Source organism: Mytilus galloprovincialis, chromosome 7 (assembly GCF_965363235.1).
Source record: "Mytilus galloprovincialis chromosome 7, xbMytGall1.hap1.1, whole genome shotgun sequence".
Lineage (NCBI taxonomy): Eukaryota > Metazoa > Mollusca > Bivalvia > Mytilida > Mytilidae > Mytilus > Mytilus galloprovincialis.
Window position 1 is genome coordinate 26102817 of NC_134844.1, and position 21222 is coordinate 26124038.

Below are 21222 nucleotides of genomic sequence, written 5' to 3' on the forward strand. Positions count from 1 at the left end.
ATCAGATGACAATACCAATACTAAAAAAAGGCTTACGCATAGTTATATACTTTAATTCAGTCACGGACCCGCGATATCACGGGTGTGTTCTAGTATCATATCTAAATATAATTTGTAATCTTCTAATCTTTTTCCATCAGTGATATCAAAGGCTCTTTATAAACTCTCCCTGCCCTTAGGGGCCTAGTTAAGCTTTAAACATGGCATTGTGTCTGTTGTTGTCCATTAACTTTTACAATTAGTTTCTCCACTGAAACTACTGCGCTAAATTTAACCAAACTTGGCTACAGTTGGATAAAAGTAATGTAGGATTCAATTCTTTTCAGAAGACTTCTTTATGATAAAGGAAAAGACTGTGGAACATTTTTTATTTTTAAACCAGGAGGTAAGTTTTATTAATTATTAATATATATATGTATTAATTGATTTAAATGAACTTAGATACTTGTGTAACGTTGTGTTTTAATTGGCATAAGCATTATAATAGTCCTTTTCACATGTTACATGCTCAGATTTGGAAAAAATATTTCCTTGAGTTGGAAAAAAATCTGAGCATGTAACATGTGAAAAGGATCAGTAATATTGTTTCAAAAATGTGGTAAATGCTTTATAGTTTGTACTTATTGTGGAATTTTTTTTTCTTTCTGTCTTCCCTTTCTGGATAGTAGATGTTGAATAGTATTTGCCAAAGTAGGATTTTTTGTCCTTCCCTGACTTTTCCTGATAGTAGATAGGGTCAATTTTAAAGCTCATAATTTTCAAAACCCAAATAAACAAAATATATAGAAATGGGGCATGTAATTTAGGACTAATATTTTGCTGGGACCTGATACAACATTAACATATATTTATATTGACGATATTGTTATATTCCTTCAAAAGACTAAAGGATACCAGATAGCAATCATATATACTTAAGTTAATTTCCATTTTAAATTTTGTTTAACCATTTAAGTATTATATTGATATTAGGATACTTCCATGGTTTATTTTAACTGTAAAAAATAATGGATATATATTGGAGACAGGAGTATTATATTTTTTTATTTTTATTTTTTTATTTTTTATTTATTTTTTCAATAGTCAGGATTTAACATCACCCTTACAGCACCACCTGACTAAGGTGTTACAGGGTTTCAAATATATAACAACAAAAGACTATTGTTTTATCAAGATTTACACAAACTAAAAAATAAATATTTTGAAAATATTTTTTTTTCTCTCTCTCTCTCTTTCACTCTCTCTCTCTCCTTCTTTCTCACTCTCTCTTTCTCTCTTTTTTCACAATCTCTTCATATAGAAATATCTATAGATTATTTTAAAATAGAAGAAAAAAAAAGAAGGTTTACATGTGCTATGCATATATTACATGTTGTTTGCTCTGTTCCATAAATAGGTCAAAAAGATATATATATATTGATATAAATTTGGTTGTTAGATTACCATTCAGAATAAAATAATTAGCATAGGGGCCCAAAGTTTTTCAAGTTCAAAAACTTTGTTGTATTTTCTTGCTGTATATAACTCTAAGTTATAAAAGTTTCTCAGTCTATTTTTTAATTCAATTGCATTTGGAAGCTTTTCTTCTAGCTTGCATTTATATATGTATTTTTTTATATTAATATTAGGATACTTCCATGGTTTATTTTAACTGTAAAAAATAATGGATATATATTGGAGACAGGAGTATTATATGGCTCTGTAGATGAATTACAAGTTTGAAGACTCTTTAGTGGTTGTGGGCTTCATTCTGCTTTTTGGTTGGTTTGACAAAGTCTCAGTTTCCATTCTTAATTCTGTCTGAACTATATACATGATATACATGATATAGTCAAGTTTCTGTAGTTATATAACCATGTCATAACATATTGATCAGAATAAATAAGTAACTTAATGAAACAAAGGTTGCTTTTGTCTTGATGTTATGATGCTAATTACCTATTGAAAGACAACATTGCATAAAATAGTATCTACCCAAGGGTTGAGCTTCACTGTTTCCCAGCATAAGTTGTTAGTTCAATTTGATGAAATGTTGATTTTGGAAATATTTCAGGAAACTAGAAGGTAAGAAAAAGGCATACTCGGATGAAATTTCAAACTGGCATGATTGTTCTTTATAAACATGACATATTATGCCTGGTTACAATAATATATCCTTATATTTGGTTCCCCTTTAATTTTCTAAACTTACTAAGAGAATAAAGTTTAAACTCAGATTATTCACTATTATATATAGATGCTTGGTGAGCGTAATAAACCCCTTTGATTCTCTAAATTGGTTTTCCATAGCATGTCATTTATTATACCTTCAATACAAAGTTGGATCAGCATTTGTTAATTTTGCTTAATTTCTTATTCTTGTTAATTGGTAGCTAGACATGAGGCAACTGATTTCCAATCTTGATAATTTATTTAAAGTTGCATTTTTCTTAACACTTTAATGTGAAATCATATGTAGTTGGCTAATTACATTTATAGTGTTTTTACTGTAAAAAATAAATTGGGAACAGGTTTTTTGTTTGAATGTTTGTCAAAATAACTTTTCAGGCTTATGCCATGTATGCCAGACACTATTTCTTTTTTTACAAAAGACTCATCAGTGACCCTTTAAAAAAAGTTGTATGTTGAAAAACATTGAGGACCTAAAATCTGAAAAGTTTGCCAAATACAGCAATTAGGTTATTAAGTTAAAAATTGTTTACACAAGGGAAGGTTTTATCAATCTGATTTTAGTGCAAAATACAAAAAACAAACCAAACCCAAACCAATAGACAACTTTCGAGTTCGATGCATTTCCTTCAAAAACTCTGGTTTTAGTGAACGTCCTTTGTGCGTTGAGGGGCGTCGTCACTTCCGTTTCAATGTTGAGCGAGTGGTTGGAAAACTATAATTCTATATTGTACGAATTATTCAGCAAATTAAATTCTCAAAATTGACAATCAGCACTGTTTGTCATTAGGGAATTGTCATTTAGTACCTACAGAACAACCATTATTTCTAGTTTATCCTGCACAACGACGATCACTAAGACGCTTGATGAACGTAAACAGTGCAGGGATACAGGCGATCCCCTCTATCTGGTAAATGACGTCATAAAGGCCGCATAATTGACGAGTTTTTGCCGGTGACGGATGAACTCGAAAGTGGTCTATTGTAACATATTTGCAAAGTTTTGATGTTGATTCAGTTTTTAAGAGTGTACTTTTTCAAGAAATAGAGAAATATGTGTGTCATATTGTTTAACTAATCAGCTTTTACTTTATTTTTTCTTTACAGTGTTTATTCTGATAATCCTTTGTTCTGTATCGACAACATCTGCAGCAAAGTGTCAGTGTAAGTGTATATTTAAATTTAATGAGGTTCATTTAGCATCAGTAGATATGGTAAAAAAAATGCACTTGTATTGGACATCCTTGGTTATTGTCCATGGAATATTGTTTAGACTATTTAATGTTTATATTTAAACACGTTGATAACTGTGTTCTAAGGATTAAAAAAAAGGACATATAACTTGTTTGATGTTGTCTTTGACATCATTATTATACACAAACTTGCAAAAATAATGAAAATGAAATGTCAACCAAGCAACACAAACCCTACTTAAAAAGGGATAAATTCAGGTGATCTTGAAGGATGAGCAAGTTCTGCTCCACTAGTGGCACCTGTTGATTTGTTCATGGGAAGTAAAGATTTGATGTTGTAAATTTAAAATGCCATGGATTGCAATTTACTTTCAAAGTTTATGGAGGTATAATGTCATTGTAAGAAAAATGTTGAAGGGACACCGAAAGTTAATACAATTCTGAATTCATGATGAAGTATGAATACTTTTTTGAATTATTTAATGTGTTTTTAGCTTAAATCAAGAAAAAAATTGAATAACAATAGGTTATCAGTGGTTTTCAAATGTTAAATAGAGTGTGTTTCTTAGTTACAGTCATATCCAATGGCGACAACTAAGGTTTAGATGTAGTCTAGAAACATCCTCAAGCTTCAGAGATCATTGACAATCTGTTAATTAATGTTATCCTAGGCAACATAAATGACATAGATTCAAAACTTCTTACACTTTTTGGTTACTGCCTACCAAAAATAATGTTGTTGCTTACAGGCCTTATAGATACAAGTGAGTAGCAAGGTATGAAATATTATCACAAAAAAAATCAATGGAATAATACACCAATAGGGATGATTTGCTTAGCTTGTCAAATTACTGTCTCCAACTTGAAAATTTTCTAAAATCAGTCAAAGGATTAAAAGTTAGTTTTTTTTCTTCATAACATCAAAAAAAGGTAGAATATTGAAATGACAAGTCTCTTTTAGCAGCCAGTTTTGTGTTATTTGTCATATTTTATAAGTCTATAAACATCGCTGACATATAGTTTTCTTGTAAGACAATAATTTGACCTCATTTGGGCCAGATTGTATGAAAACCACTCATTTAAAATTTACTCTTAGTTGGAGCTAGATGGTTTTGCACACGTGCCCACCAGCATGTTCACTTATTAAAAAGGATTCAATGTAAAAAAGGGAATCCTTGAGAAATAATCTTAAAGATTGAATTGACCTGTAAAAATATTTTAAATAAGGTCATGTTAAATAAGATATCAATGATTCACATATTTAAAAATCTATGACTGGAAATCAATAAGACATAGACAAATTGTCATTATACAAATGCTTGTTTGACAAATTATACTTTGAATTATTATAATATTAATATCAGGAAACATGATCATTGGCAGTTTTCTGAGGCCATCACCACACTGTGTTTTTTCTGAGGCCATCACCACAATGTGTTTTTTCTGAGGCCATCACCACACTGTTTTTTCTGAGGCCGTCACCACAGTTTGTTTTTTCTGAGGCAATCACCACACTTTGTTTTTTCTGAGGCCATCACCACACTGTGTTTTTTCTGAGGCCATCACCACACTTTGTTTTTTCTGAGGCCATCACAACACTGTGTTTTTCTGAGGCCATCACCACTCTTTGATTTTTCTGAGGCCATCTGACCACACTTTGTTTTTTCAGAGGCCATCACCACACTGTTTTTTCTGAGGCCATCCCCACACTTTGTTTTTTCTGAGGCAATCACCACACTTTGTTTTTTCTGAGGCCATCACCACAGTGTGTTTTTTCTGAGGCCATCACCACACTTTGTTTTTTCTGAGGCCATCACCACACTGTGTTTTTCTGAGGCCATCACCACTCTTTGATTTTTCTGAGGCCATCTGACCACACTTTGTTTTTTCAGAGGCCATCACCACACTGTTTTTTCTGAGGCCATCCCCACACTTTGTTTTTTCTGAGGCAATCACCACACTTTGTTTTTTCTGAGGCCATCACCACACTGTGTTTTTTCTGAGGCCATCACCACACTTTGTTTTTTCTGAGGCCATCACCACACTGTGTTTTTCTGAGGCCATCACCACTCTTTGATTTTTCTGAGGCCATCTGACCACACTTTGTTTTTTCAGAGGCCATCACCACACTGTGTTTTTATACGACTGCAAAAATTTTAATTTTTCGTCGTATATTGCTATCACGTTGGCGGCGTCGTCGTCGTCTTGCGTCGTCGTCGTCCGAATACTTTTAGTTTTCGCACTCTAACTTTAGTAAAAGTGAATATAAATCGATGAAATTTTGACACAAGGTTTATGACCACAAAAGGAAGGTTGGGATTGATTTTGGGAGTTTTGGTCCCAACATTTTAGGAATTAGGGACCAAAAAGGGCCCAAATAAGCATTTTCTTGGTTTTCACACTATAACTTTAGTTTAAGTGAATAGAAATCTATGAAAGGAGTAGGTTCAGTAAGACCCCATTTTGGCCCCAAAATATAGCAGTTTTGCAAAATTGTGAAAATATTATCCTTTAGCTATTTATTGGAAAGTAGAATGCTTCGGCTACACAAATATGGTCTGTTTTTGACAATACAATGCACATATATCGGGTACTAACATCATTAAGTCATGCTAAATTACTGAAATCTTCACAATTTTAGCATTTTGGTTAAATTTTAGACGGTTTCCGTCTCAAATGAAAGTGGCCGCATTCGTGTTCATTCATAATATTGGAATGTAAGTTGTATTTAATGATAATACATGACATATATAAAGGTTGAGGATGAACACGGATGCGGCCACTTTCATTTTTGACAAAAACCATCTGAAAAGTGACGATTTTTTTGCATATTTGATAGGTTTTTCATATTTTTGCTTGAATCGGAGGGTTTTTAATGACTTAATCAGCTAAAACCTTTCACATATACTAATTGAATCAATTGAAATAGACATTTAAGGGCATACGATATAGTAGAGATCCCTTGTTGATTTTTTCCTAAAATTTTGATAGTAGGTCAATTTCAATGTGTACTTTCCAAATATGAAAAGAAAAAAGTACCTTCATGTCTTACCTTTTGAGATAATTTGGTTCGAAATTTGCATATTTGGAAGAAAATTCCAGAAAATTCACAAATAATGACTTTTAAAGAAAGTAACAATACTTTTGAACAAAAAGTCATAACTTAACCGGGTTTTTTGTAAAACGTTCCCTTGATCCATGGCATCTACATGCTGAAACAAGTTTAGGGTTAAACCAAATTATCATTTTCCGGATTTAGATTGATATATGCGAAATAAAGAAATTGACCATATTTTTGCGTCTTTTCGGAAGTGCAGAAAAAAGTTGATCGTTGATTTTTTCTTGAAATATTGGCGGAGTGTTCTTGAAACAGTACTTGATTGATTGCAAAAGAAAAAAATATGGGTCCATGTGCTTGTTTTTTCAATAAAAGCCATATATCTTATTTTTTTACGACGTCTGTCAGTATGGCGCTAAATTACGTTATATAAAGTTTTAATCGCACCAATGTCGTGTAATCCTTCCCGCCGTACACAACTATGCTGTGATATGAAGGTGTTTTACAAAGCGTTGATACTTTATCATAAACAATCATAAGATGGTTATTCATAAAATCACTAAACATTTGTGCTAAACATTTATGAAACGGAATTTGGACAGGAACCTTTTCATAATAAAAAAGGATTTAAAAAAGGATCCCAGCAGATTAGATGTACGGCAAAACAGAAAAATCTTATAGAAGTATAAAGGTGCAGCTTTTTTTTTTTATATACCAAAGCAAGTCCAGAACAGGATGAGAGACATTTTTATTTATAATTATCTTTCAATTCAATATAGTATTATTGACTTCATTATCAATGAATGAAAATAAATGTTCTCGTCATGAAAAATATTTTACAGCTGTACCCCACGCCATAGTAATGACTTTTGTGTATATGGATTTCAAATCTTTCAACACTAGACCCGATTCGGCCACCCTATGCGCCATATATTTTGTTAAAATTTTCTTGTTAATATAATCACGGGTTCATACATTTTCTCATTTCTTTTAGTTTCAACAAAATAACATGTTGATATCATAAATGTTCACTTAAATATTTGCCGCTGGACGTCAAGCAGCTATTAATAGATATAGGAAGATGTGGTATGAGTGGCAATGAGACAACTCTCAATCCAGGTAACAATTTATAAAAGTAAACCATTATAGGTCAAGGTACAGCCTTCAACACGTATCCTTGGCTCACACCAAACAGCAAGCTATACAGGGCCCTAAAATTACTAGTGTAAAACCATTCAAATGGGAAAACCAACGGTCCATTCTATATAAAATCTATACTCATAATTAGCTATTGCAGCTTTTGTTATGTTTGTGCTGATGTACAAAATAGCAGGTCCTTTTGTTCCGTAATGTGTCTTATATGTTAAAATGTTATTCAGCATGTTACAGTTTAAGCAACGAATAGTAGGATAGCTCCGAAATCCTTGCAATTTTTCTTTCTCTTAGTACGTTTAGCAGATTCCGTTTGGCCGTAGTTTTGACACTTATTCAGTGCTTTTGCCAGACTAAAAAGCTCCACAATTCTTCTTCCGTCTTTCCATGTTATACTGTCAGAACTCTCTTCTGTGTCTATTACTATTTCTTCAATTCGTCATGCAAAGTTGTATTTTATTTATTTTTGTTCATCTACAGTATTTCCTTTGATCTCACTGCTCTTCGGCGGATTTCGCCGTCTTTTAAAAACGACATAGCCGCTTTTTTAGCAGGTACTTTTTAGCTCACCTGGCCCATCACTTTGCCTCCGGCGTCCGTCGTCGTTAACTTTTACAAAAATCTTCTCCTCTGAAACTGCTGGGCCAAATTAAACCAAACTTGGCCACAATCATCATTGGGGTATCTAGTTTAAAAAATGTGTGGCGTGACCCCGCCAACCAACCAAGATGGCCGCCATGGCTAAAAATAGAACATAGGGGTAGTTTTTGGCTTATAACTCATAAACCAAAGCATTAAGAGCAAATCTGACGGGGTCAAATTGTTTATCAGGTGAAGATCTATCTGCCCTGAAAATTTCAGATGAATCAGACAACCCGTTGTTGGGTTACTGCCCCTGAATATGTAATTTTAAGGAAATTTTGCTGTTTTTGGTTATTATCTTGAATACTATTATAGATAGAGATAAACTGTAAACAGCAATAATGTTCAGCAAAGTAAGATCTACAAAAAAGTCAACAAGACCAAAATGGTCAGTTGACCACTTTAGGAGTTATTGCCCTTTATAGTCAATTTTTAACAAATTTCGTAAATCTTAGTAATCTTTTAGAAAAATCTTCTCCTCTGAAACTACTGGGCCAAATTTAACCAAACTTAGCCATAATCATCATTGGGGTATCTAGTTAAAAAAATGTGTCCGGTAAATCGGCAAACAAACCAAGATGGCTGCCATGGCTAAAAATAAAACATGGGGGATAAAATGCAGTTTTTGGCTTATAACTCAAAAACCAAAGCATAAAGAGCAAATCTGACAGGAAGTAAAATTGTTGATCAGGTCACGATCTATCTGCCCTGGAATTTTCAGATGAATCAGATAATCGGTTGTTAGGTTGCTGCCCCTGAATTGGAAATTTTGAGGAAATTTTGCTGTTTTTTTGTTATTATCTTGAATATTATTATAGATAGAGATAAACTGTAAACAGCAATAATGTACAGCAAAGTAAGAACTAAAAATAAGTCACTATGACCAAAATAGTCAATTGACCCCCTAAGGAGTTATTGCCCTTCATAGTCAATTTTTAACAATTTTCTTAGAATTTGAAGATTTTCAATAACATTTTCCACAGAAAGTACTGTTATAGATATAGATAATTGTAAGCAGCAAGAATGTTTAGTAAAGTAAGATCTACAAACACATCACCATCACCAAAACACAATTTTGTCATGAATCCATCTGTGTCCATTGTTTAATATTCACATAGACCAAGGTGAGCGACAGAGGCTCTTTAGAGCCTCTAGTTTTGAAATCCGCGCAACCTGATTATGACGGTAGCGAATATTCCGCGAAAAATATGACTTTATTTAAAGCGACATCGCGAAATAGTAACGTTCTTATTAGAAACACCGCGAAATTACAACGTTCTGGTTACCAACGTCGCGAAAACAACACGAAAAGTTTTGAAAACATTATTATCTGCCCCTGCTACTGTATCGTATTCCCTTAATTGTTTAAAAAGTGTCCAAAATCTTTCGTTGGATGAACCTGAAATTTGAGGCCAAAATCACCCTTACCGGACCTACTCCTTTTGACACAAGGTTTATGACCACAAAAGGAAGGTTGGGATTGATTTTGGGAATTTTGGTTCCAACAGTTTAGGAATTAGGGGCCAAAAAAGGGCCCAAATAAGCATTATTCTTGGTTTTCGCACAATGACTATAGTATAAGTAAATAGAAATCAGTGAAATTTAAACACAGGGTTTATGACTAGAAAAGGATAGTTGGGATTGATTTTGGGAGTTGAGGTCCCAACAGTTTAGGAATTAGGGGCCAAAAAGGGGCCCAAATAAGCATTATTCTTGGTTTTCGCACCATTACTTTAGTATAAGTAAATAGAAATCTATGAAATTTGAACACAAGGTTTATGACCATAAAAGGAAGGTTGGGTTTGATTTTTGGGAGTTTTGGTCCCAACAGTTTAGGAATAAGGGGCCCAAAGGGTCCAACATTGAACTTTGTTTAATTTCATCAAAAATTGAATAATTGGGGTTCTTTGATATGCTAAATCTAAAGTTCTGTGTATGTAGATTCTTAATTTTTGGTCCCGTTTTCAAATTGGTCTAAAGGGTCCAAAATTAAACTTAGTTTGATTTTAACAAAAATTGAATACTTGGGGTTCTTTAATATGTTGAATCTAAAAATGTACTTAGATTTTTGATTATTGGCCCAGTTTTCAAGGTGGTCTAAATCGGGGTCCAAAATTAAACTTTGTTTGATTTCATAAAAAAATTGAATAATTGGGGTTCTTTGATATGCCAAATCTAACTGTGTATGTAGATCCTTAATTTTTGGTCCTGTTTTCAAATTGGTCTACATAAAAGTCCAAAGGGTCCTAAATTTTTCTCATTTCAGATTTCATAAATAAAAAGAAAATTTCTTCAAACATTTTTTGAGAGGATTTATATTCAACAGCATAGTGAAAAAAATTTAAGTTCATTAGACCACATTCATTCTGTGTCAGAAACCTATGCTGTGTCAACTATTTAATCACAATCCAAGTTTAGAGCTGTATCCAGCTTGAATGTTGTGTCCATACTTGCCCCAACCGTTCAGGGTTCAACCTCTGCAGTCGTATAAAGCTGCACCCTGCGGAGCATCTGGTTCCTGAGACCATCACCACACTTTGATTTTTCTGAGGCCATCACCACACTTTGATTTTTCTGAGGCCATCACCACATTTTGTTTTTTCTGAGGCCATCACCACACTGTTTTTTCTGAGGCCATCCCGACCCTTTGATTTTTCTGAGGCCATCACCACACTTTGATTTTTCTGAGGCCATCACCACATTTTGTTTTTTCTGAGGCCATCACCACACTGTTTTTTCTGAGGCCATCCCGACCCTTTGATTTTTCTGAGGCCATCACCACACTTTGATTTTTCTGAGGCCATCACCACCCTTTGTTTTTTTGAGGCCATCCCCACCCTTTGATTTTTCTGAGGCCATCCCCACCCTTTGATTTTTCTGAGGCCATCCCCACCCTTTGATTTTTCTGAGGCCATCCCCACCCTTTGATTTTTCTGAGGCCTTCACCACACTTTGATTTTTCTGAGGCCTTCACCACACTTTGATTTTTCTGAGGCCATCACCACACTGTGTTTTTTCTGAGGCCATCACCACACTGTGTTTTTTCTGAGGCCATCACCACACTGTGTTTTTTCTGAGGCCATCACCACACTGTGTTTTTTCTGAGGCCATCACCACACTGTGTTTTTTCTGAGGCCATCACCACACTTTGATTTGTTAATTGTCTTGTTGTACATTCCATATATCGTTGCTGAGCTTCTAAAATGTTGTTTAATGACTTTTTTGGCTAAAAATACTTTTTGACACCAATGGTCTGGGCAGGAGGAAATCTTTGGTATTACAAAATAGCATACAGTTAGACCAACCAAAATGTGTGAAATAAGACATATGTTACAAAATTGCCAATGTCAGTTGTTTGTAAAGTTTGCTTCCAAAATGTTGTATGAAAACTTGAAAATCGTTGTAGAATGGATTTGGGAAAAAAATGATTGCTATTTACAAAAATGTTCAAGTTCAAATACAGCATTTTGGAAGCATGCATTTTGCCAAAATTTTCAAAGCCTGTTTGTGAGATATTATTTTCTTGAAAAATTTGTAATTTACAACATTTTAAAGCCCAGCGACAATATGTTTCATGTGTGTTTATTGTTTCCTATCATATCTTTGTAATTATAGGTTCTTGAATATGATCACATGAATAGAATTAAAGAGATTGAGTCAATTTGATGGAATAGAAACTACAAGTTGATGCTCTTTGAAGTGCTCATTTTATCACTATTATTTTCATTAGTTCATTGTATATCAGCTGGACTTTTGAAAAGAAATTATATTATCAAAATGAAATTCAAATTAAGGAAAAATACTATAATGAAATAAAATCTTACATATCATTATCCCCATTTTTATACGGGTGAAATACAGGTAAAGATAAGGAAAGGAGGTATTTATTTATTTCGGAAAAGAAATCATGAAAATGCAGAAACGTGAAATCAGATTTTTGCAAAAAATGCGGAATCATAATACACCCCATTAATATATCTACCATCTTCAAGATGGGATATTGTACTTCGATGAAAATTATATAAAGATGTTTAAAGTCGTTATATATTCAAAGGGTATTCATTTTTAACTATCAACTTCTGTTAAATTTTATATGATTCTGAAATGTGAATGATTGTCTGGGTAAATGGTCCAAATTTTATTTTCAATTTCAATCAATAAGCAAAATTGACCCTATTAATACAAGAAACAGTATCACTCTCCTGAATGCCCTTCCTGAATTCTCCAATAACTATGTTTCTAGAGTTACTAGTATGAGAAAGCAATAATAATTTGGCAGTCAGAAATGTGGAATAAAAAATCTGCCCTGCAATTATCATAAAATTGCACTGATGTAATAGATTAAAATTGGGTCCCCTTTAAAAGTATGTAGTTACATTTTCATTAAATATTGTATCACGTATATGCAGATATTAAGTTAAATAAATTATCAAAAAAATTATCAAAACCAAAATCATTGTTAGTACTAATAAAACAATATCCAAACCTTACTTATTTTAATAGGTGTTAAATTAATAATCTTTAATAATAAGTTTATTTAAAGACCAATGAGTTTATAATTATTGAATATGTAACAGGTTCTATATATAACACATCTTCAGAAAAAATATGAATCTTTGTATCAATGAAGGATCTAAGAAAAACATTTTTAAATGTATTTTTTGAAACAAATCTGTGTTTTACATACGAATAAATATTGTTCTGATCTTTTTTTTTCAGTTGCTGGGAAGGAAGTTTTACAGAAAGACAATAACTTAATTATGGTTATTTGTTACACATGCAGTGGAAATGAACGCTGGGATAATGGTACAACATATCTGCATTTGAATGGACCTAATGGAACTAACATAATGCAAGGATCATATGACATTGAAAGCAATGGAAGCTGTTCAATGCTCACAATTAAGGATGCAAAACCAAAAGATTATGTTCAGCAGTATCAGTTTACAAAAGGAACAACCCCTATTACTATTTCACCACTAAGTTCACCAAGTATGTTCTTTTTTTTCATAACCTAGCTGGTTTCAAGGATGGGGATGTATAATACGACAAAAAAAAAACAACCCAAAAAACAGCAGGATAACTACCCGAAATTCAATTCTTGTAATTTATATATTTTAACCGGTAATAAACAAAAACACTTTAAAGAGCTATAGTGATCATTGTGACGAGATCTGCATTTAAGTCTCATGGCCAGAATTTTTTAATTCACATGTTACAATGTGTTATAAGCACTTTTTATGATGATTTTTTTTTACATTTTTTTTTAATGTGGTTACCTATTTTAATTCTGTTCTCTAACTATAGTTTGCCTCAATGAAAAGTTATAAAACTTACACACAATGCTATAACCACAAAACACAGATCAAGTTTAAAATGTTGGTGGCATCACTTTTACCATTATAAAGTTATGCCCCTTTACAAATATAAAATTGCTTAATTTTTGTTTCCGTTCTTCAACTTTAGTTTGCATCAACCATGTTATGAAACTTATACAAATTTGCTAGTTATCACAAAATACAGATTAAGTTTACTTTTTGGAGGTATCACTTTTACTGTTGTAGAGTAATGCTCCTTTACAAAAGAAAAAAATGCTGAATTTTTAGTTTCTGTTCTTTAACGTAAGATTGCCTCAACCAAATGTTATGAAACTTAGGCCAATTAAAATTAATTGATAGATTTTCATCCCCGCCCGCCCCGATTTTTTTTATTTTTGGAAAAATTACGATTTCCGGATTTCGTTCATTTCCGTTACCGGTAACCGTCGATAATTTCGTTTCATGTGAAACTTCCTGTTTATAATTTTGGTTTTTGTATTTTTTAGAGAATTCTTACTGAATGATTAAGTCGATATATTCTGCTGATATATGATGACAAAATCATTTACCGAGAATAGAGATCGATTACAAGAAGGGCGTTAAATATTCGGGTTAGGAGTAATACGCTGTGTCCAAGAATGCAAATCCCAGTGTCACAAATGACACAAATGTTTGTGAGAAAAACACCTTGGATATCTTTTATTTATACAATGACTTTGTGTCAAGAAATTTGGACTGTGAATGAAACCCAAAAGCGTAAGAATCGTGGAACACGTTTGACTGGAATACAGAAATTGACACAAGCATGAACTTTATAGATTGGTGACCGTATTTTGAGTTCAGAAAATCGAAAAACATACGCATTTTTAATTATGCAGTTAAGCTGCATTATGCGAGCACCCTAGATTTGTGTTCTACCCAATAAATCCTGAAATACTTGCCATTGTTATTATCTAGCTTGTTACTATGTTATATATAACTAATTGAACACTTTTTTAATACTTTTTATTCTGGATTACATAAAAAATGACCAGAAAAACCTTAAATGATCGTCGATTTATCCAAAAGTTTTAAAGTTACACATAGGAAGTAGTGCTTATTAAAAATCCTTGTGTAGTTCATTATGACTTGTGCTTTTAGCTAAGATGTCAAAGAACAATTGTATGAAATATCTAATCGCCGAAAATCTCTTAAGAAAAGCAGTTTAGATTTCCCAAATGACAAAAGTCGTAGGAATATTGTTTGTCATCAATACGTAGTACAACTACGTCAGTAGTCTATTATATAATTCAACTGTTCATGCTGTTGGCGGCAATTTCAAATTAGAAAAAGAAATTTTCGTAGCTTTTCAATTTGAAGGCAGGTGTGCAAATTAGCGGTGGTCCGATACCTTCCACTTTTGCAATCGGAATTTCGACTAGGATAGTTGGTTTCTAGCTACGCCTGACGTAGTCGCCTTACTTAGAAATTACTTTGCAAACCTTTTCACCATGTTCACCAAAGTCTCCAATTAAACGAGCTAAAAACTTATTTTTATCATTATTATTCATGACGGCGATGTATATTTTGTTCAACCGCTAGCTTTATACAGAAAATCGCCGACAAATATTGTATAAATTTGAGTAAAATCGTATCTGATTGACAAAAACAACATTGTAAACACATAACAATGGCGGCCGTGAAGACAAAATTTTACAAAATCGGATCTGATTCCGGAAGCGGATAAGGGTAATTCCGGGTTTGACGATCATTTACAAAATAAATCCAAGCAGATGAAAAAATACATCTATGCATGGTAAATGAATATAAACACTAGTATTGTAAACCAAAAGATATATGTAAAATAAAGAAAAAGCAGAAAAATATTTTATTCAGAAACTAAAAATTGTTTTTTGATAAATTTTAATTTAAAAATCCAATACAACGTGACAGCTGTGAACAGTATATCTAACAATATACATGTTCATGGTCACACTCTAAATTTTTTTTATAAATGATAAATGATGATAATGCATGTGAGATGCTTTTAAAGTGTAAACATATTACTGCAATTTCGAGGGGTTATTTGTTTTTTTCTCAATTTTGAAGGGTCAATTAAAGTAGCTGAAAGTTTTATTCTTTATTTTCACAAATAATGCAACTATATTATATATACCTTAATGTAAGTAAATCATATGATATATAGGTGGCTTTCTTTGGGCCACTCTACCACCTCCTGTTTGATAACTTGGAAACGGTCGAGCTCCCCACCCCTAAACCATATGAGGGGCAGATCCAGGATTTTAGGCTAGGAGGGGCGCAAACTTAAATTTTCGCCAAGCAGAGCGAGGCTAAAAAAAATTGAGGTAAAATTATCGGAATTTTCTTTATTAAGCTGAGAACAACCCATGCTTTGCAAATTTAAGGGGGGTGCAAGCCCGCAACCCTCCCCCGTCTGAATCCGCCCCTGCATATATTCAAGTATAGGACAATATATTAAATAAAAAATGAAATATAGGGGGAGTCCCTGGAGTTACCCCACCCCCTCCTGTTTGAGAACTTGGAAACGGTCGAGATCCACACCCCTTAACCATATATATTCATGCTTGTGACAATATGAAAAATCAAATGAAATATAGGAAGAGTCGCTAGGGGTCACCCCACCCCTCCTGTATTAGAATTTAAAAATGGTCGAGATCCCCATCCCTAAACCATATATATTCATGTATGGGACAATATAACAAATCAGATGAAAGATAGGGTGAGTCCCTGAGGTCACTGTTCACCCTCCTGTTTGAGAACTTGGAAATGGTCAAGATCCTTACCCCTAAACCATATATACTCATGTATGGGACAATATAACAAATCAAATGAAATATAAGGGAAGTCCCTGTGGTCATCCCAACCCTTCTGCTTGAGAACTTGGAAACGGTCTAGATCCCAAAACCGAAACAATATATATTCATGTATGGATCAATATAACTAAATAAATGAAATATAGGGGGAGTCCCTTGGGTCACCCTACCCTTCCTGTTTGAGAACTTGGAAACCAATGAGATCTCCACCCCTAAACCATATATATTCATGTATGGGACAATATAACAAATAAAATGAAATGTGGGGGAAGTCCCTAGGGTCACCCTACCCCCAGTAGCGGATCCAGAAATTTTCATAAGTGGGGCCCACTGACTGACCTAAGAGGGGCCCGCTCCAGTCACGCTTCAGTGATTCCTTATATAAGTAACCAAAATTTTTTTCCCAAAAAGAGGGGGCTGGGCATCCTGCCCCCTAATTCCTCTTCCTAGCCCTACCTGTTTGAGAACTTGAAAAACGTTGAGATCCCCACCCTTAAATTATATATATTCATATGTATGGGACAAAATAACAAATCATTTACATTTACTATGGGCAAGTCAGTCATACCTCATCTTTGATCCCTGTTGTAGTGAACATTTGTCTGATTCGTGTCTCGTAACTTTTGTACTATAGAACACAAACTCAGTTTTCTTTCTAGGGAAACCAGTCCATTCATACTATTACATGTTCATACTACGTCAAATTGAACTTCTAACCAAGGTTAACTGCCAAGTAGAACAACTGCAATCATTGGGAACTTGTACCACTGCAGACTCACCATAAAACATATACATTGATATATGCATTGCTTTTGAAACCTTGATAACATATAAATTATTTGCCTTAATAAATAAATCATTAGAAAACATGAATGTACTATACATGAATGTTAAATGTTGAGGCAACATTGCCACAGTTTTCATAATTACGGTTGCCTTGGTTTTTGGTTAACTGCCTTCAGCGCTTACAGCGCTTTGATTTATTAATTTATAGCAAGCTCTTAGATTTTAATAAATTTATCCATGCCTTTCGTTTTTTGTAGAAAAACAGCAAACATCCTCTGTCCCAATACCCACGATAGAGTCATTTATAAACAACTTTATGTTCAACATTGTAATTATATTTGCATCTTGCATATTAAGGACCAACCCTATTATTTCAACACTGTTTGAGTTTTCATTTTATTCCGTACTTATCGTACTCGTGTTGCATACCAATGCCTTTGTTTCATTTTATTAGTTCAAAAAAAAACATTGCTTAGAAAGCAAAATACATTTGATATAGATAGTCCAACTTAAGAGAGCATTTCTCCACATTTCTGTTGTTTACTATAAAATAGGTTTCTAAAGTGGCAATTACATGTAGAACAGTGGTTGCCAATCAGATATATATAATTACGAATTTGAAAAAGCGGCATCAGCATATGGAGTATATGTGTCTCAATTGATACGTTACTCTAGAGCTAGCTAAAAGTACCTTAATTTTGTTGAACAAGGAATACTGCTTTCTCAAAAGTTGCTAAGACAGGGCTATGAATCAATCAAATTAAGGTCATTACTCAAGCAATTTTATGGTCGCCATCATGAGCTGATTGGCCATTATGACAAAAGAGTTTCAGAAATCATATCTCAGTGATATTCTTCCTCAATCATAACAACCTTCCATCATTACCGAACTGAACAAAGAAATAACATGATGGGTGCCATATACGGTGCAGGAAATGCTTACCCTTCCGGAGCACCTGATTTCACTCCTGGTTTTTAGTGGAGTTCGTGTTGTTTCCTACTTATTATTTGTAACTGTTGATGTAAATGTCTTTTGGTTTTATGAGTCTTTGGTTACTCCTTGGTTTTGATTGTTATTGTCTTATACAAGATACCTTATGGATGTATTTACATGATATAAGCTTATTATTACACTTGCATATATGAATAAAACATGACAAGGTTTCATATGAAATAAAATTTAAAAAATAAAATCCTCCCACCCGCCCCATTTTTTTCAAAAATTTGGATGAAAATCTACTAATTAATTTTAGTTGGCCTTATACATAATACTCAGGACTAACAAAATTCAGATCAATAACAAATTTGCATCACTTTTACTGTTCTTCAATTGTGTCCCTTTAGAACATTATATTTTATGCAAGAGGAGACATCATCTGTATGACCATGGACACATTCCCCATTTATTTTGAAACCATAAAAGTGAGAAACTTTAAATAAAAAAATCATCATATAAAAAGATACACAACATGATCAATTACAATTTTGCTGAAACTTTTGTATACTTTTTATAGGAGTGAATGGACAATTTTGTAAAACTTTTTTTGTGTTTACTGCATAAAGCAATGAAGAAAGTGAAACAGAAAACAGAAAAATAGTTTAACAGTTCACTGGTGTAAAGCTGGTGATCGTAACTGCAATTACGATCATCCCAATATGAGGGACACAAATTTAGGGAAATTTTATAAGGCTGATTTCTCCACTTTAACATCTTATTTTCAGATTTACATTATGTCAAGAAATATCTTTATAAGCATTGCAATTGGATGTTTTTTCCTGCATGATAGAAAAGCAACAAGAAAAACAAATATTGTCACCCAAAAAAACACAATGATGATCGTAATTTCGTCTTTGGATGATCATAACTCAGAATTGTTTTTATACAATTTATGAAGTGTTTCTTCTTCACTTAATATTCTATTTAACAATCCAATATATTTGTTTAACTGGAAATAGTAAATTTAAAACTGAACAAAAAAAATTAGCGTATATGAACACTGCAATTTGTCAAAAAAGAAATGACATAAGGGGGGATCGACGGGCTTATACACTGTATGCAAATGTCATCAATATTTTTTTCTTATGAGTAATTTAGTTAACAGTCAAAATGGAATATGTTTTAACTTTACATGAGGTAATATAAAAATCATCCCCATGCTACAGTTTAAGATTGCAGGCCAGAAATAAGTAATGGTATGCATGAAGTAGTCATAAAATTACTCTGACGTCCAACAGCTGTTTCATAGAGAGCTTCAAAACTTTAAATCTTAAAATTAGCTATTAAAGTGGAGAAATCGGCCTTAAATTTCCCTAATATTGAATCAGCCATATTGGGATGATTGTAATTGCAGTTAAGATCGATCATCACTTTTACCAAGTGACTATTGGAGATCATAAAAAAAGAGATGTTTGTCCTGATATGATTTCTAGTCTTGTGTTGGCGTTTCCTGTCTAGAATTCAAGTTTGCAATCCGAAAAAAGCTTATGTCTCCACGATGAAAAATTCTCAGCAGTAATATTTTTTTTTAACCCAAAACACAATTTTATGAAATTTGTTGTTTCCATTAACTGTGGATTCATTTATTTTTGTTGATACCAATTTTCATAGATTGATGAATATGGAAATAACTTTGTTGAACATATAAATTTGTGGTTTGGCTTTACCCACCAAATCCTTGAAATTTGATATCCAACAAAAATAAAGAATCCACAGTTTTGCATGACTTTTAAAAGATTTGCAACTGAGGTTTCAAAGTTAACCTCTGTGGCCCAATTGATGTTTTAAAGCATGACATTTCTTCAAAAGAAATTCTAACATGCTAAAACAGTTCCATCTGACAGTTAACTGTTCTATTGAGCAAGATTGTAAGAACATATTTATTATATAATATATATATATTCTGATCAGTTAAGAAGATTATACAAACACTTCTTCTTTAAGTATCATATTTTTACAAGGTATTGTCTATTTTCAGTTTTATCGAATCAACATATCGAATCATGTGTAGATGGATTAGAATCCTATGAATTGAATCTGACTGTTAAACACAATTCAGAAGAGGCAGTTTTCCGTGTCACAGAGGTAAAAACTTGAAAAAAATTATAAAAAACTTGCCTTCTTATTGTTTTCATTAGTTCATTACGGTACTTTATTATAGTGTTAAGGTAGATTCATGGTATACTGCCATCTTTGATTGTACTATCTCAGTTCACCATCACGACAATCAGTCTAGTTATTTGCCCAAATCTGCAAATTTGTAGACAGATGAGCAATTTTATTGGTTAGAATGTTTATTTAGATATGAAGAAAACTTGCTGATATATTGCATTAATCAAAATATTTAAACAAATACCGTGTGATGACTATGGAATGTAGGATCCCTATGTCTCCTTTTGAGACTTTTGTCGCAGGCTCAACAAAAAATAGGGATTTTTTTTTTTAATAAAAATTTTCCTTTAGATACTATCTTTTGATTGTAAGAATCTTCTGTCCAAGTTTGGTAAAAATCAAGGATGGTTTATGAATAAATGTTTAAAAAACTTTTAACTGCAGAATGAATGTGATGTCAACCAGAAGAAAAAAATAAGTCCATTTATAAGCAATATTTGGAAAAACAGGAAAATATTATTTTTACAAAATTTCCTTCTAGATCATTACTAACTTTTGATCATAAACAAGCTTCTGACCAAGTTTGATAGAAATCAAGGATAGTTTAAGAAAGTTATGAAAATTTTTCAAACTTATCTTTTATATAGATTAAATGTAACAGGCAGAAAAACTAATTCCATTTATGAGTAAAATACAGATAAAAACAATATTTTTTTTACACTATTTACTAAGTATTTCTGTATTGGCCTTGTTATTGGTCCGAGGCTTGCTGTATTGGCCTGAGGTGAAGCTGAAGGCCAATACAACTGGCCAAGGACCAATAACAAGGCCAATACATAAATACACTGAATAGTATCTTTATTAATTAACTACAGTGTTACAATATTTTTTTTAATTTCATTTCTCTAGAGATAAATATTTTTACCTTCAAGTGGAACTTTCCAAACCTCAGTTTCTTTTT

At 32.8% G+C, this 21222-nt stretch overlaps 1 protein-coding gene across 1 annotated transcript in view; it reads left to right on the forward strand.

Moving 5' to 3' along the window:
- Positions 1-3282: 3282 nt before the first annotated feature.
- LOC143082645 (uncharacterized) overlaps positions 3283-21222 on the forward strand; it is a 35898-nt gene continuing 17958 nt past the window's right edge. Inside the window, exons 1-3 of the mRNA XM_076258439.1 lie at positions 3283-3333; positions 12934-13206; positions 20128-20234. Of these exons, the coding sequence (XP_076114554.1) occupies positions 12975-13206; positions 20128-20234 (339 nt within the window). The 5' untranslated portion in view covers positions 3283-3333; positions 12934-12974. The remainder of the gene's footprint in view (positions 3334-12933; positions 13207-20127; positions 20235-21222) is intronic.